General features: G+C 40.1%; 1 protein-coding gene across 19 annotated transcripts in view; it reads left to right on the top strand.

Annotated features, from left to right (window-relative positions):
* The window catches only part of POU2F1 (POU class 2 homeobox 1), a 1,344,877-nt gene extending 1,328,492 nt beyond the window's left edge, over positions 1-16,385 (top strand). For all 19 annotated transcript variants that reach the window (XM_069635947.1, XM_069635943.1, XM_069635944.1 and 16 more), the window contains one exon: positions 1,511-16,385. In XM_069635947.1, the coding sequence (XP_069492048.1) occupies positions 1,511-1,818 (308 nt within the window). In that variant the 3' untranslated portion in view covers positions 1,819-16,385. The remainder of the gene's footprint in view (positions 1-1,510) is intronic.
* Positions 16,386-17,252: the final 867 nt, after the last annotated feature.

The raw sequence follows: 17,252 nt of genomic DNA, 5'->3' as shown, positions 1-17,252 counted from the left end.
TGGTTGGGGTTGTTGTTTTCGGAGTCCCCGGATCGTTTGGAAGGAAGGGTAACAGCAGGCTCCTGTTACACAGCATGCTCTTCCGTCGCTGAAAATCATCTCAGCCACATTTTCTTAATCATCCTCTTTGGTTTTCGTTCCAGTGGTCGACTACTTCTTCAGCTTCCAGGATCGTACGTTTTTGCAGGAACCCATCCAATCAAACAGCCTTGCAACATTCAGCCAGCCTTCCAGTTTGAACTGGATTCTCGCATTCAGGCTGGAAGAAAAAGGGCTGCAGAGTCTTGGACTCCTCGCTCGCTTTCTTCCTTCATCGACACTCTGGAGCCTGGGTGGGGAATCCACAGGATTCCCCCCGAAGGTAAAGTTAACACAAGGGAGTTTCACGCCCTTGATGTCGGGGGGAAGGAACAAGAAAGGACAAGGAATGCTGAAATGGCGAAAAAAGAAGACAGGAGCCATTTTGGTCAAATAAGCACCCATGGGTGCCTTTACCGGGACTGTGCAAACAGCACGCGGTAAAGCTGCACCGAATTAATAAAAAGGTTCACTGCCACCAACCATTAAAGGTAAGTTTGTCCTTGTAACATAAATGTTTCATTTAAAATGAGAAGGGGGTAACTCAGTATCTCTCCAGCACTCCACATAAGGTGGGGGGGGGGCTGGTCTCACCTAATTAAATGTAAAGGGGATCCAAAGATCCTTTCTACGCTTGGGAACTGTAGTTCTATAAGGTTCGCCAGAGAAAGTTAAAAGGGGAGGCCGTTGGCCAATCCAGCAACAATAGGTACTTATTGCCAAAACGTTGTCAAAGAGGATAACTTTTAAAAGGCACTGTGGATACTCTTAAAATGACACCCATAAAAAGAGTAGAAGGCACTGTGAGTGTGGAAAAAGGTTCCCACTCTCTGAGGTATAGGGAAAAATAATCTGAACAGTCCAGCAAAAAGTTCTGGGGGTGACACAGGTCAGGGAGATTTATCATTGATATGAAAATCTTACCTAACAGTTCACTCTACACAAAGAAGGGGCAGTAGTTTACCCCCAGAAGAATCACTCATTTGCCGAGTGTTTCTCATAAGTCCCAGGAATGTCTCTGTGGTGCCATCAAGCATCATTAGTGTTATCTTCAGCCATGCCAATGTATTATTCCTGCTGTTTCATGCATTCTTTGTCTCCCATAAGTCATTAGTTTGCTCTGTGCAAGCCTTAATTGTTTTCACCATCTAGACCTTCCCCATACCTCCACTGCTCAACGCTAGCTCCTGTCGCTCCACCAAGTCACCCACAAAAGACTTAAGATTCCATTGACTGCGTTTGTGCATTGGCAAGTGTTTGATATTTGTGTATGTCTGTATAATCAAACGTGCAATTTGTGCTTTAGACTTGTATTCGTTTTTGTGCTACAGTTGCATGTTGGTGACATATTTAGTGATATTTATCAAGGATAACTAAACATTAACTGTGAAAAATTAATACCTAGTGATTTCTGTTTATTTATCCCTTTTAGCACTTGCATCCAGTGGATCTCTTCCAATTACATCGATCGATGCATCCGGTAACCTAATTTTTACCAACGCTGGAGGGACTTCCAATATTGTGACTGGCCCTCTGTTCCTCAACCCTCAAAATCTTTCTCTGCTCACCAGCAACCCTGTCAGTCTGGTTTCTGCGGCTTCTGCAGGGGCCACTGGAACAATTGCCAGCTTGCATGCAACCTCACCCTCAGCAGAATCCATCCAGAACTCTCTCTTCACCATGGCATCCGCAAGCGGGGCTACTACCACCACCACCACTACTGCCTCCAAGGCGCAGTGAGAGGGCTTGAGCCACGCTAACTCGCCAGCCGTTTCAGTCCTTCAAGTAATTGGCTGCCTGCCAGTTACAAGTTGAAAATGTGATTCTCTGACTCTCGCCCTGTTTCGAGGGGCACGAAAAGGAAAGAGAAGAATGGATGACTAATACAAAAACTAACAAGGAAGACCGAAACGAACGATGGATGACCATTTGCCTAATTTTATAACAAACATTCTCTTTCAGGATTGCTTCACTGATCAGAGAAGTTTCTAACCAAAAATGTAAAAATCGAAAAAAATACCAAAAACACCCCAAAAAGCAAAAGGACTACTTCTCATTTTCAACAGTCATAACGACAAGTTGAGGTTGATTATCAACATAGGAAAGGGGCCTCAATTTGGTTTAGATATCTTTAATTTGTGATTGTTTTTGTTTTAGGTATCATTGTACAGGTCTGTTGTACAGGCCTTTGTCATGCAAGATGTTAATAATGATATCCATAGTATTGGGGTTCCTCTCTTAACTGGTACAATTAAGGCAGGCCTGTGCCACTGGTGTTTTTGTTTTTACGTGCATATATGTGTAAATATAATAATTTGGATGCATATTCCGATTTGCATAAAGCAGGCCCCCACGAAATGGGATAGACTTCATTTTCCTCTCCTGGCGAAACTGCTGGGATCTGTATTTATCACAGCATTTTCCCTTTGATCCCAGGCGTTCGTCTTAATATAAGAAAAGCCAGTGAGATTTGAGTGCATTCATCCCTTCATGCAAGGTTAAGTGTGCCATGTACCTGAGCTGACTTGTTCCACTTCATAGGCTGGTGACTTGGGAGAGCACTGCACAATTCTGAACTGTTACACGTATAGTTAGATTGATCTGATTGGCATGTACATCGTCTGACACTACCTGTACTATAAGGTTAAACAATGGTGTCATGCATTTACAGTCTACTTAACTTGACTCTGAACAACAGGACTAGGATTGAAGCGGAGTGAAGCTAGAACCCTTGTTCTAAATGTGCATCCTAATGTGAACGATAATCCACACTGTGCACTGGGTTTTGCTAGCTAAATACAGAGTTAAATATAATTTCTAATCTGGCCTTAGTCTTTTCTCATCTTATTCATGTTACTGGTATTTGCTTATGAAAGTAGTTGGTGACGAGTTAGAAGAGGGCTGCCAACTTTCAGCACCTTTTATATCAATAAATTATTATTAGCAGGCAAAGGGGTGTTTTTAAGGTTGAACATCGTATATGTCATTTTAAGATATTGTAAAAAAGACGTTTCCTGAGGAAAACAAAAATGGTATTACTAGTCCTCCGTCAGTAAGAGCCCAGGAGCCGAAAGTCAGCATGGGAGCATACATAGTATGTATACTTTGGCCTTTTGGTTCTTTGTGTATGATTGAGGTTAAAAGAAAAGTGGCCTGTTTTATTGGACTCGGGCATCAGGCCGTGTGTCACAAAATCTATAGTGACATTCCTGCTTTTGGTAATGCTCTCCCTAGTCTGCAATTGATCTTGGATTTTCTATGTATGCTCAGGTACATTGCACACCATTTCGGGGTGTCATCTTTGCATTTGTTTGCAATGCTTCTAACTGTACAAGTTGGTAGTGAGCACAGTGTTTTTGCCAGCTCCAGAAACAGCTTTGAGCAGTGGGTGGACAGGAAGCAGTTAAAAAATAATCTGTGCTCACAGGTGTTAGTTGAACACCAAGCTAATGCAGAAAATCGTTCTATTTCCTTAACGTTCCACTGTAGTATGAACCAAAAACATGGAGTGGAAAAGAATCCGCATAGTTCACTGTGATGCAGTTCTGGAATAAAGGCCCTGTCAGACAAGGGCAGAGTTTCTGCCAATTGGCCATGATCTCCTTGCTCACCTGACTACCCAAACACTGTTCAGTCCTGCTAACGTCCAAGATGGATCCCTGAATGGACCCAAGAGTCTCTGTCACATGCATGGTTGCTTACTCTTTAGCCACAAGGTAACAGTAGTGTGTATTGATACGAGATACCATTCAGTTGGAATCCAAGTGCACTGAATTGGACAGGCTAAGTGGCAGAACGTGTTGCTTTCTCCCTCCATGATCCTAATTCTTATTTAACGTATTTGCTTCCCCTTCCCAGCTCCTCGCACACCTCAATGTTTATTGAAACTAGTGAACTGCAAGCAGGAAACTAACATGTCATGCAACCTTGTGTGTGTTTATTTTTTTGTATTTTTTCTAAACTAAGCTTGAACCAAAGTCAATTTCTAGCAAGCTGCTGTACTAATGGACTCGTTTGTACAGGTGCAGTTCAGACACAGAGTTGAGATAGATGCTACTGACAATTTCTTTTATTGTGTCTTTTTATTTGTTGATCATTTGTTTAAGTTGCTGCTTGTTTTAATCTATTTTTTGTATTTTGGTAATGTTTATTAATTATCCCTTCGGACACTCTAACTTGATATATATTTTTTAGTCCGTGTGAAAACTAGTCTCTTGTTTGTACATATATATGAGATGGTGTCAGCATATGTTTATTTCAGCTGTCCCTCTACCCTTCTATTTCACCTTGTTACAGATGCTAATGTGTGTCTGAAGCTTGTACTATTTTAGTCTTGCTGCAGGTGGTTTTTAAGGCTTTAAAGTTAGTGATGAAATATACTGTAGAAATTTGGTTGATTCCTCCTCGATCCACTGCTGCCTCCCCATCGCTGCTTTGAACATGCAGAAGACACTTGTCAAAGGTAGAATGTTTAAATAAAAAAAAAAAGAATGGGACAAGACTGCTACAAATATGCAGCTCTTTTAGGGGGACTAGTTCAAGGAAATGTTGGCTCCCAGAGTTGAGACACTATTCCCCATTACTCCTCCCTACTCATGAGGAATTATTTAATTTTAGCAGTCCATTCACTTGCATTTGTCCACCCTGTCTTGCCTCCTGGGTTCATTTGTGTAATATGGCAGCGGTTATTGATGATTGCGAATAATCTCTTAAAACAACATACCATTGTTCAACTGACATGATGGATATTTTGTGAGGAGGAGAGGTATAGCAGTGGTGAAATGTTTTTATTCTGGAACACTAATTTGGTTAAAATAACTATTTATTTATCTTCTTAACTAGAAGGTTTCTGTATAAGCCAAATGGCACTATTTTGAAAAACATTTCCATCTTTCTTTTAACATCTGTTCCATTTCCTTTTTGTGACTGATCAAGGAGGCTTAAGGAAAGTGACTAATTCAGCTGTGTATACCGCTGGACACGTACAGACAGAATAATGGCTTAATATTTTGCAACAAGTATTTTGCGACCACTCTTGAATACTTGCAGTGTGCCACATCTATTCTACACACCAGATAGTTGACCAAATACATCCGATCTTTGTTCTCTTTTACATAGAAGCAGTGTTGCTCCTGCAGCTTCAGATAACCAGAAGCCTTGCACATTGTTTTTAACCCAAAAAAGTTTTAAAAACATGTTGCAATTTATAGAAGGCAATCTAGTGTCTCTTTCAGCACTGCAAGCATGTTCACCCTGAATGTCAGTTTCATGTTTTCTGGAATTACAGGTGCCAGCCGAATTCCATGGCACTGGAAGGAAATGCAAATAGTTGGTATTTTACCATGCAGGTTCTCCACTTTCAATCGTCCCTCTGTAGCTTGTCAAGACCACCATAAAACATTGCTGATGTCTAATGCCCGTGGCTCTTTGCACTGCCCAAGTATCAGTATTCTAACCAACTGTTATTTCCCTTCCATTTCCTTTTACCATCCGCAGAGGTGAGATTGAAAGTCTGTTTTTCCATTGGCTGCAGTTTTGTCATCTGCTCAGCTTCTGGTATAATAGCATATGACATTATATTTCCTAGCCTACATTTGCTTAATCGACTTTGGGTAGTTTTCTAATTTGATATTTTTTGGTCCACCTACCTATTTTATCCTTAATACATTTATGTGAGTGGATCCTCCTAAATGTCACTCTTGAGTAAACAAGCGTAATCCAAACATGTTGAAGAGCATCATACTGTTTGTTATAGACAAGTCAAAGTTGATGGTTAAATGTACTTGGACTTAAGGCTCGAATGTCTCTACATACTCTTAAGCATTCAGGATCTTTTGGTAGAAGCTCTTTTTCATGCTGTCATATGTTCCTTGATAATTAATCTCAAAGTAATGTTATTTTGCAAACAGGGCTACACTCCAATGTAGATATGTATATTTAGGTTTCTGGCTTACTACAAACTAGTCCTTCAGTGCTGGTCTCTAGTCCAGTATGTACACTGTGCTAGTTGTACTGGTTGCTGCTATATCTCTTGTGCTTTGTCAGGAATCCTTCTCCCTGCACAACATACCCTAATCTCCCCTTGGATCAAAATCTTAAAATAAGGATTCATGGGATTAGCCTAGCAAACGTTTCTTGGGAGTCCAGTTGGACTTAAGGTTTGTTCCATGCCACATGGACCTCTTGCTAGTTCATTCCTCAAACTGAGACACCAAATATATTTAACTACAACTAACCTTGTACCTGCAGCTGTTCGCTTTCCTCTATGTGCAGGCTAAAGGCTGTATTTTCCCTTTTTCATCTAAAATAGAAAATAAAAGGGCACTCCAAAAAGAGGATGTTATAGCCTTCTCTTATTTACTACTTCAAGACTGAAATCTTTAGGGACATCCCAGTCTGCTTCTTAAATGTTTGACTGTCTTCATCATTTTTAGGAAGGTCGCTTTTAATAATCTTCACTACAAATGAAGCTGGGCACAACCTACCTTTATATAATCATCCTTATTTTACCTCTGCTATATTTCTGAACGTCGTCTGCTTCTGTTGATCTTGGCAAGATCAAGTACAAGAACATTTTCTGCAAAATACATTCACAATCTTGTAGTTGGATGTACTGTGGTTTGAGATCTGAAAAGGGTTTATCTGTTTTTCCCAGAAAGGTTATGGTTGTGTGGAATTTGTCATATACTTTGACGAACTGCATGGGCTGAGGAGTAACCAGGAGAAACAGGACCTTGTTTCTCGAACCCCTGCTCTGCCTTCTTGAAATACTGATCAGAAACCTGATCCTACTCAAAAGTTCTTTGAGGGCCTCCCACACATTCTTTATTTAGTGAACTGGCACATGCAGATTCTCTCAATCATGGAAGCATTTGGTTTATTGCATTTGTAAAAGTGCTATGCTAAATTTTTCTCCAAGTGTAGTCTCTGTAATTCTTCTGAACTCCTGGAAAAACCAAGGAGATCAATGTTTTGTTAGCAAATGAATTCCTCCGGAGAGGCACTCTGGATCATTGGAGAGAGTGACAACAGCCTAAGATCTGAATGCCTTTATTATTCTGTTTCCATTACAAACTAAATAACCTGTAAATACTTCAGATGGCATTAAGAAAGGAGCTCCTTCGGTATGTTGCCATAGCCATGGAACCTATTTTTCTGAGCACAGTAAAGTCACATACATGTTGACTAAATGTGTTCATCTTTGATTTGTAGACCATGTAGCATGCAAGGAAAGAAATATGTATTCGCTCAAGGAATGAAAGCAACCAAAGTTCTTCTGATCGAGGGCCCATATTTTACTTTGGGTGCTTGCCTAGCCACATTCCAAACACTTATTTAAGGAGAATATTACATTTGTGTGAAGGACCCATGGCATCTACCAAATCATGCTTTGCGTCCTCAACATGCTAAAACCACCTTTCTAAAGGCGTTATTCAGTGGAATATTTACATATTGAGCAAGGAAAATTATCATATAATAAAACGGTGTTAAAAAAAGGTAGCATTGTAGATTTCCGAAGCTCTGCATGTTGCTTTTTGGATTTTAGTTTCTGTAATGTTTCAGGCACAGTTTCGAGTCCAGGGCAGACAGGCTGTTGGACCAGCTTTGTTCATTTGTATGACATGAGGTATCAGCAGATGAAGTCCTGATCTATAGGTCACATATTTAAAGGTGCTCACTTTCCTGTTTTCCCGAGAATCTGTTTGCAGTTCATTGTATGGTTATCACCATAGAGCTTTGGGAACGTATTTGTGCTTTCCTTGTCTCTAATCATGTCGAAAATTCATCGGCATAATTTCGATTTTTTTAGATTAGATGGTCTTGCAATTGAAGTAACTGAATCAATGATTTGTATAAATAGTAGAGATAATCCTAGCTTTAGGGTTTAATTTAAGTAATGTTTGATCTCTTAACAAAGATCTGCCTAGATCTGTGGGAGTGGTTGATTATCCTTAAAAGGAATGTATTGTGGGTTTTTATTTTCTTTATGCATATCTAGCCAAAGCAGACATGTGTTCACCACTGTGATTCATTCATGCATGTGGGCCAATGTGCAAAACATTGATAGGACATATGTCGTCTGTTGCAGGTCATGTGCTGCTTCACGATCCCGCCCTTGTTCACCTGCATACCCCTCATTCCTGGGAAGCCCAAGGTTAGAGCCTGCCTCTAGTGTGGGCAGTAGTGAGGCTGGTCATGGCTGCATCACAATCAGTGTACTAAAGTGGAAGTTATTTCTTTTTGTCTGAAGGTAGGTCTCGTAACGTGGCTATTTGGAGAACATTTTTACAAACAGATTTCCTTTTTTGTCATTTGTAATGCTGATCATGATTAAACCAAAACAAAGTGAAATTCATATAAAAAGGCAGTTGGCCTTCCATCCGATGAGTATCCTGCGGAGAATTCAAATACTAAAATGCAGATTTATGTATGCAGTCGTTTATTTTAATGTATTTCCTTCCTTCTCCCCAATGCAATGGCATTTCACTCTGTTTTTAGGTAGGTTGTTGGAAAAGTGGACAAGTCTGTCCCCCTTTGCCTCAGATAGCAGGGCCTTCTTCCCATGTAAGCCAAAGAAGTTTGACTGATGGTGCTATGGATATGTTGGTCTTTTCAGTTGAATTTCCTTTTCTGCGTGTCCCATCGTCTGTTCTTCAACCGTCTCATCTAGTTTTTCTTACCACTGGTTTCCAAACCGTGCCTACGTGCTCTTTGTCGAACAAAGATGGAGCATATGATGATCTCCAACAGCCACACACTGTTTTTGCCATTCTTAAGTTTGGGTGAAAGAAGGATGGCCGCCTACAAAAGCAGAGACAAATATAGATGAAAGCCTAAAGATGTCTTGCATATGGCTGAGTTTAGTATGTTTGCTTACCGTACAGGTTCATATCTCTGTGCTCAGATTGTACTAGTGAATCATCCAGCAGTACAATCTTTTGACTTTGGATATTCTGGGCATTAGTCTTCCCTTTTCAGCCATTCACTACCTTGTTAACAGTGAGCAGTGTGGCCTACCAGTGTGTAACCACCCAGCGCTTTGTTGCCTATGTTCCTCGCTTCTCCATGCCATTCATCCCACATTAGCATTTGTATTCCGTTGCAAAACCTGAAGGCAAGCTCCTGCTGAAAGCAGAAGATTGGACTGTCTTGATGCCGTCATAAAAGGAACAGCTTGGAATCCATTTGTACGTCTCGAAAGCTTCAAGCATGACTTGCAGGTGTCTTGTTCATTGAAGGCCCAAGTGACTGGTTGCATTCTCCTTTTTCACATGGAGACAGAGAAGAATGTAATTGCTTGCTTCTTTGATATGTATCGAGGGGAGGATATCAGTCTATTTTGGATTTGTAATGAAGATGAGGTTTGTGTCCATTTTACAAACTGACTGATTAGCTTTTAGAAAATAATCTAGCAAGACAGCTTTAACTGCTGCCTGAGCACTGTTTATTGCCTTTGTATAGCACTAAATCCCAAACAGTTCACAGTGTACATGGTGACACTGCTTTCATTTTCCCATTATGGAGGCTTCCTTGCTCATGAACAAAGCCTGCAGAAGACACCCTCAATCCTTGGTGTGTTTTATTTCACCCTAACGACTTATACTGTGCCCAGTTGTGTTGTGACTGCTCTTTGTGCCACTGGCTATGTGATGGTAAAGTAAGGGCTCACATTTGCATTGTCCTCTTTGCTTGCCACACAAATGGCGTAAGTCAAGATTCCATTTCTGTGCTCTGGCTTTTTCACCTTACCATTAGGACTATATTCAAATTGGGGTATTGAGTTCTCTGAACTATCCCTGCCTCTGCATTTGTGCTGCTTGATTATATTTGAAACACGTACCTGCATGATTCCTACGGGAACAATGATGCAGAGGGGAGGAGGTGGTGTTTTCTTGAGCAGTTAATAATGAAACTCTGAACCAATCTAGATACCGTGCGTTTGTATACCTAACAAGAGGCTACCACTGGATTTCTTTTTCTTGATGTTTATACTTTTATTTCCTCCTTGACCTATTTATGCTGTGCTCTGCGCTAGCAAAATGATTGCTTGCTGACAGTGCTTATATGTCCATACATATTCAGGATTGAAGCTTCTTTGAGCCCACTTCACCTCGAGGTTGTCATATGTTTTGCGGCTGCTGGCAGTACCTGTAATATGTCCTAAAGATTAGCCTCCTTTGCTCACTGATTTCTCTTGAGTTATTTCTGAACGAGGTGCTCATGTGTATTGCATATTTTGCAGGGTATATTCTACATTCACAGTCATATGTGATCTCCCGACTTCTCCTATACTGTGGGTGCCATTGTGAGCTTGGGGGTAACCTAACAAATGTGGCATTTTAATTGCTTCCTGTTTGTAAAATACCACTCAATTGTGAGTTGGGATTGTATGAGATATTTACCTTGCAGAGTACTTAGGACGTACTACATGGGATAAGTACCACACATTACCCACATGCAGTTTTTTCTATATACCCCAGCAAGGTAACTATCAAATCTGTTCCCAACTGATGATTAGGTGTTTTAAAAAAAAAAACATGTAGTATGTAAAATACTGTGTTTTTTACAATTATCAAGATTTGTAAGGTGAGACCCTTTGTCAAAATGTGTTTTTCTTTAAAGTGTTATAGAAGCTGTAGGTCTTATAGCGTCTGATTTTTGTTATTCCCAGACCTTTGTTGCTTGGCTCTCGGTGCTAGCATTTCTTTCTTCCCAAATTTTCTCAGGGATATGGTCTTCTGTTTTCTTAAGTAATTGAATGAAGATTTGTTGTCCTTGCTCACTTTTGAGTCAAGTGTCTTGCTCAAGTAACAGTATTACCCAGGAATGTTACCTTCTCTGTATGGAGTGGAGGCTGTTAGTTTGTTTTAAAGGGCTCAGATTGCATTCTGATGCCCCCGCTCTTCCTCAGGGTTCCCAGAAGGGTTCTTTTTATCACATTCTTATCCGTGATATGACCCAGATAGTGGTTAAATACTTGCTGTCACATTTCATGTTTTTTCTAGCCTCCGTTCTAGCGATGGCTTAGTTCATGGGTCAGTGGATTATTTGTGCCCTTTGCACTGCAGCCTTCCTTTCAACATAATTAATTGCATTGACGACACATGGGATGCAGGAACCAGCCTTGTTTTTCTAAAACAGTTGGATTTGACTTGGCCCTCCCGCCCCATTGTTCACTGGTTCAAATTGTGTTTGATCTTCTAGTTCTTCATTATAAATCTGGAAGTTTGGGGAAATCGGTTTGTTGTATAGATTGTTGTCAGTGATTATGTCCCCTTACTGTATGTTAGCACTACATTTTACACAGGCAAGCTCAATTTTTATTAGCAGTGTGCACTTTGAAACAAGGCTAGCCCTGGAAATGAATCAAGCCTTTAGTGCTGCAGCTCCTTATTCCATTCAGTATTGAGGTGCCAAACCTGGGCCCCATCCCTTCTCTATCTTTATAATTGGTTTAGGCTTTTTTTTATCACAGCCCTTTAATCTACATGTGTTTTGCTACAGGGCCTGTTCTGGATTCTCCAGGCTTACTGAACAGTGAGTGATGAGTAGTAAACGTGCTACCGTTTTAGGAAAGTTCACCTAGGAAGGAAGAAGTATTCCCTGTATTTTTGGGTGTGTTAGAGTTAGGGATACTAAGTGCAACTAGCTTTTCCCAAAGAAACAATATGTTCTGCAGATGACTGAAAGGAAAGTGTTACCATAGGCTCTATACTCTGTATCAATGGACTTGGTTGCCCTGGTACTTTGTTTACTTATGCTGAGACTGTGGAGCAGAGGGAGAAACACCAATATAGAGCTGTTTTGACTGTGCTTCAAACATATGCTTGCTGAACTTAAGCAGGTCTTTTTACCTGTTAGCAGGACGAGGCAGATTGCTGGGTCAATCTAGAATAACGTGTCTGTATCCTGTGGTCCTACACACAGCATTTGTATGTAAAAAACGAAGAGTCTGAATCCACATTAATCCCATTCCGTAATTTTCATTTATTAGGAGGAACTCATTTGCTTTAGAAAGACTCAATAATTTCAGCCTTGGTGTCAATCCAATCAATGTCAACGCTTGCTATTTGCTGTTGAGGATCGCCATAAACTTGCGGCTTTTTTAAAGCACTTTGGACACATGAATCCTATTTGTGAAGCACTTTGAGGTGGTACTGGGAATGTTAAATTCTCAATTTATCTGACAAAACGTGAGAATCTAGAATATCCTATTGCACATGGGGTCTGCCCAGAGCAGCATTTATATTGTCAAGCTCTTAATAATCTTTACCACTTCGTCCGATGGCTGCACTCTAGCTCATGTGCTGTCCTTTAAAGTAAACCATCTGAGCCTCCAGGAAAAGCCACTAGAAATAACATTTTGACTCCAAGTAAACCTTCATGTTTCTCATGGGTTGATAATATATGGGTGACCTGGCTCGAAAAGTAAACGTGATGAATGGTAACTGATTTGTTTTTTGAACATTTTCAAAACATCTTCCTGGGTGCCAGGTATTCTTGTAAGTAAGGTAATAGATTAGTTCTCACTTCGTTTGAATTCTTCAAAGTTTAGTATTTTGAGGGAAAGTTGGTTGGTACCAGTTTTACAAAAATGTCTCTCCAGGTCTGCAATGTCGGCATCCTCCATGACCTGCAACACTGCAGCAGCAGCAACCAAATAAAATGCATTTAAAAAAGGCTTTAGGATTGACTGATCTTATCGGTCTCGAATTCCAATGCAGCAATATGTGTGGTTTTGGTTTACATTGGAGTAGTTTAGGAGAAAGCTTAACTTACATGGTTTGTTCTGTAAGTTCCCTGAAAGATTAGTATTCACTCGTAGCTTGTGATGGCTTATGGAGCCAAGTAGCATCTGTGAGCATTTCATGCCTTTTACATAAAAAGTACTTCTGAGGTCAGGGCACAGGAGTGAAAATCCTTCTGCACTTGTAGGGATCTGGGGGTAAAGAGGTAAAACCTGCGGGAGTGCAGAAACTTAAGATAATGCGGTTGTCTAAATTTACGGAAGACCATTCATTTTAAGTGACTACAGTAAGTCGACAAGTGTGCTCTTGTGCATGAATCAATTTAATATGTATAGTCACACTGCGATGCGTTGTCTCCATATTCTGCATCAGGTAACTCATGTCAAAAACGTGTTGCAGATCTATGTGGGAGTCAAGGTTTTTTTGCTTTCATCAAACTTGTTCTGCATGGATTGCAATTTACGCCCCATTCCCTCCATCCCCCACACAAGCTCAGACCAAGCGCAAGGCATATCTTTTTTATGGCAGAAAACAGCCCCTTACTTTTCCACACAACCTAAGTGGAAATATTTATTGGGGGAATCGCAGCCCTTACTCAGAACTCAAAAAGAATACTGTAATGTGCGCCATACTATACTGTTGGAGACAGCTGTATTATAATGTATGCCAAGCTCTTAATGAATGTGATAATGTGCGTTTCAGACTCATGTGATTAGCTTTTCTGCAAACAAGTCTTGAATTCAGTCTGTGAATAAGAACCTGCTCTCCTCCGCCCATGTCTTTTCTCCCCAGTAAGCATGTTCTCTGTTTCTCTTTTGGATAGTCAAAAATTAAGCAAGTGTGTTTGTTTTTGACCACCATAGGTACCGGAGCTGTTTTATACCTCATTTCTACCTTGTAATGGAGTACCTTGCATTAACATGCTCAAAACCATACAGAGTTAGCCATCTCTGCCCTTCCTTGGAGCGAAATAGCCTTCTGGCCCATAGCACCACGTGACTGGGCACAGGCATACCATGCCCTTCTCTCAAAGCTTCTGAATGTAGCTGGTTGGAATTTATAAAGAGCCAAGGGCCTTTTGCAATGTTTTACGCGAAGGGATCTTGTGACTTAGTCTTAATGTCCCACATATCTTGTATAACAAACCCAGGTAGTTGCGTAAAGTTTGTATAGCCGTCTCTTGTTGGTTTGAGGGAATGTCTCATGCTAGCATTGGCAAAGCAATTGTGTGTTAGGCTTCTAATTGCATTTTTTCACACACCAAAACCAAAATATTGAAACTATATATTATATATTATTTGACAATCTTGTCCTTTCGGGTCTGTTTTTTACCAAAAATGAACAGCCCTTCCACATTTTCTTTGAATGTAAACATGTTTGTAAATCCCGTTGTGGAGCAAGAAACCTAGCCATGTCTCAGTGCTGCTATGAGCCAGGGCCACTTTCTTTGTCTTGTTTTGTTCTTTTGAAATATCCAGCCGAAACCAAAGATTTCTTAATGATTGTATGAACTTAAAAACAAACCAAAAACCAAAAATAACAAAACAAAAAATAAACAGGAGCGTCTTCAGCTCAATACTGATCTGTGAAATCCTACATGGCTCGAGCCCCAGCCAAAGACGGTCTGTTTTGTTTTTGGAGACTAGGTTGCCATGGCAGTACAGTTCATTTGAATTGTTAGCTTGGTTGTCTTAGGGTGCAGCTGTAGTGAAAGTTATAGTATGTTGCATAGTCCTGTAGACCTGGTTCTGTTGTGGTGTATTTCTGACAAACTGAATGAAACAAGCAGAACTAAAATATTGAATTTGTGTTATTAATGCAAAATTATAAACCGCCAATTTTTTTGGCATTCTAAGGTTTTATTGCAGTGCTGTAGCCTTCGATGCAGATCTAAAGCAATAACAGTCACTGTGCTGCACTGCACTCTGAGTTGGCAGATAAGTCACATAATCAGCAAGTTATGCGGTGGCCCCAGAGGGAGCGGGGTAGTTATTTTCTAGTTCTCTCTCATTTAGGTCTTCACAGATTGGCTTGCTGCTGAAGATGATGGTGCATGATAGGCTGCTCTGGTGGGTGTTGTAACTATGTGTGGGCTGGGTGACAGTAAATACACGCTGAGGTAGACTTCTTAGCTTTTTATTTTTATTGCGTTTTGGTTCTTTTAACTGCAGCCTCCTAGGTTGTTCTGTTGCTAAAATAAATATATTCCTTTGTTGTTCACAGCACCACGTGCAACTATGCATTGTATTTCTCAACCTTTTGTGGTAGGCTAGATAGATGCCTGTGACTTTATAACTTTTGGGAGATGCAAATGAAGGAACTTTTACAGATATTTTTTATCTCAGTTGACTGGGGGTGTTTAGTTCTAGGGTCGTACAAGCTCTATCCCAAAGCAAGATACAAATGTTAATAATAATCGCCTGAGGCAGATACCAAAGATAATTTCTTTCCTACAGAACCTTAGACTTGTGTAAAGTACTATTCCCCAGCACTTGCATTAGTCTAACCTCAGTAATTCCAAAGCTTAGATGTATATTTTGGTATATTTCTGGGATATAAAAAAAGTCGTTGAAATTCTTGTTTGTTTCGGTGTAATGCTCTTAAAGTCACAGCATGGAGATATACTGACCTGTCTTTCTCTTAGTAGTTTGAAATAATAGTATTTTTGTATGTGTTGGGTGTGTCCGTGTGTGTAATAACATATGTTTTTACTGCCTAGATGTTCATGAGAAAAAAAGTTCTACAAATTGTACATAGTATTCAGTAATGAGAACTTCCACCTAACTGTCAATTCTAATGTGCGTTTACACTGTTTGTCATGCTCAGCTGGGATCATTTCTGTTTCATTTTAAAAAGACAGAGCCCTTATGTCTTCCCCTCTGAAAGGTTTTTGTAACACCTCAAGCTCTCTGGGCCCAAAGTGGCTAAATAAAACATTGTCTAAACCTCTCCCCTCAAAAACCTTTCTGGCTATGGGTGGATAATGCAATCAAAGAGTGAATTAGGGCTTCGAAATACCAAACCTCTAGGAAAGTCCCGATTGTATTGGCTCTCAAATTGAAAATATTGTGAAAGGGGCAATTTTTCCCACCATTGAGAAGAAAAATGCATTACAGGTGGTGACAGTTGTACAATTCATTGTACTCTTAGTTTAATTTGAATTACATACTTCTGATTTAATTATAATACTACAAGACAGTAACCATTAGGCTGTTTACAAAACACTGAATTTACCTAACATGATGTGGTTTTTGCAGATGTACATGTGAATATTGTATGGCCTCTGCGTATGTTGCCTGGTCCGAGGGGATGAATATGGAAGCTGTCTCTTTAAAGTGCCTTTTTGATTATTTTGGTTTCTCCAGTGACTGCCTTCTGGCGTCAGTAGACTTTGAACGATTGTGTAGACTACAGTAAATCAGGATAAAATGGTAGAATTTTGTAGCTGCATTTGTCTGCTGTAAATTTTTATATATATATATATATCCGACTGTAACTGTACAGGTCATTTCTGTTGTAAACATCATTAAACCATTTTCCAAGTGTTTTAACTTTGAAGATGCTCTCCTTTCTTTTTTTCTGCTTTCTTTCTTTTTTTTAGCTTCTTTTCTCTTGAGATATGGTAGCTTACTCTTTCTAATGAGCCTATGCTTGTTTGCTGAAATGTGGGCTCCACTAAGACGGTAATATTGGATCCTATCTTGCATTAAGAAATAACGCTTGTTAATGTTGGATATGTTGCACTGTTCGGGTGGAATCTTTCCCTCACCAAGGCTGAATCGGGCTTCCACAGAAATTTCACTTGACATTTCTTTAGTTTGCTTTCTAGCACTAATGTTGGTCTTCTCCTTTTTCCTCTGGTTCTGGACGAAATCACCCAGAGCAAATTGTGTTTCAGGTCAATGGGCCAATGGGCGTCAGCAGAGTCTTATCAATAGTCTTGTAATCAGCTGCAACACTTAAAGCACCTTGTTTAAGATCAGGGCTGGCCCTAGAATTTGTGGAGGCAAGTGCAGCAAATTAAGTGCGTGCCCCTTAATTTGCATATGATGGCATCGGAAGAAAATGTTACTTAATTGTGAGCATAGTTTTCACAGCATAATTTGAATAGTGCCTCAGGATGGGAAATTACAGGCATTTAAAATAAACATACGGAAATAAAAAAAAAAGTATGTTAAAATAGGTTTTGTGTACATTGGGTGCACAATCTTATAGCCCTTTGCCGGCTGAGGAAGCCTACCACTAACGATTCAGTGTTTGGGGAAGTTTCACCCTAGGTATTTCTTTCTCTTCAGGTTCTCCAGTTGCATGTATAAATATGGCACAACTGCACTAAAAACCTCCCAAGGGAGTAGGGTGTTCTTATGGGGATCATAAAAGACAGAAACACTTGATAGCTGCTTCATAGAGTGACATACATTGCAT

This window comes from Ambystoma mexicanum, chromosome 7p (genome assembly GCF_040938575.1).
Source record: "Ambystoma mexicanum isolate Mex_15411 chromosome 7p, UKY_AmexF1_1, whole genome shotgun sequence".
Lineage (NCBI taxonomy): Eukaryota > Metazoa > Chordata > Amphibia > Caudata > Ambystomatidae > Ambystoma > Ambystoma mexicanum.
The sequence above is the reverse complement of the archived record's forward strand: the minus strand, read 5'-3'. Positions and strand labels throughout refer to the sequence as shown.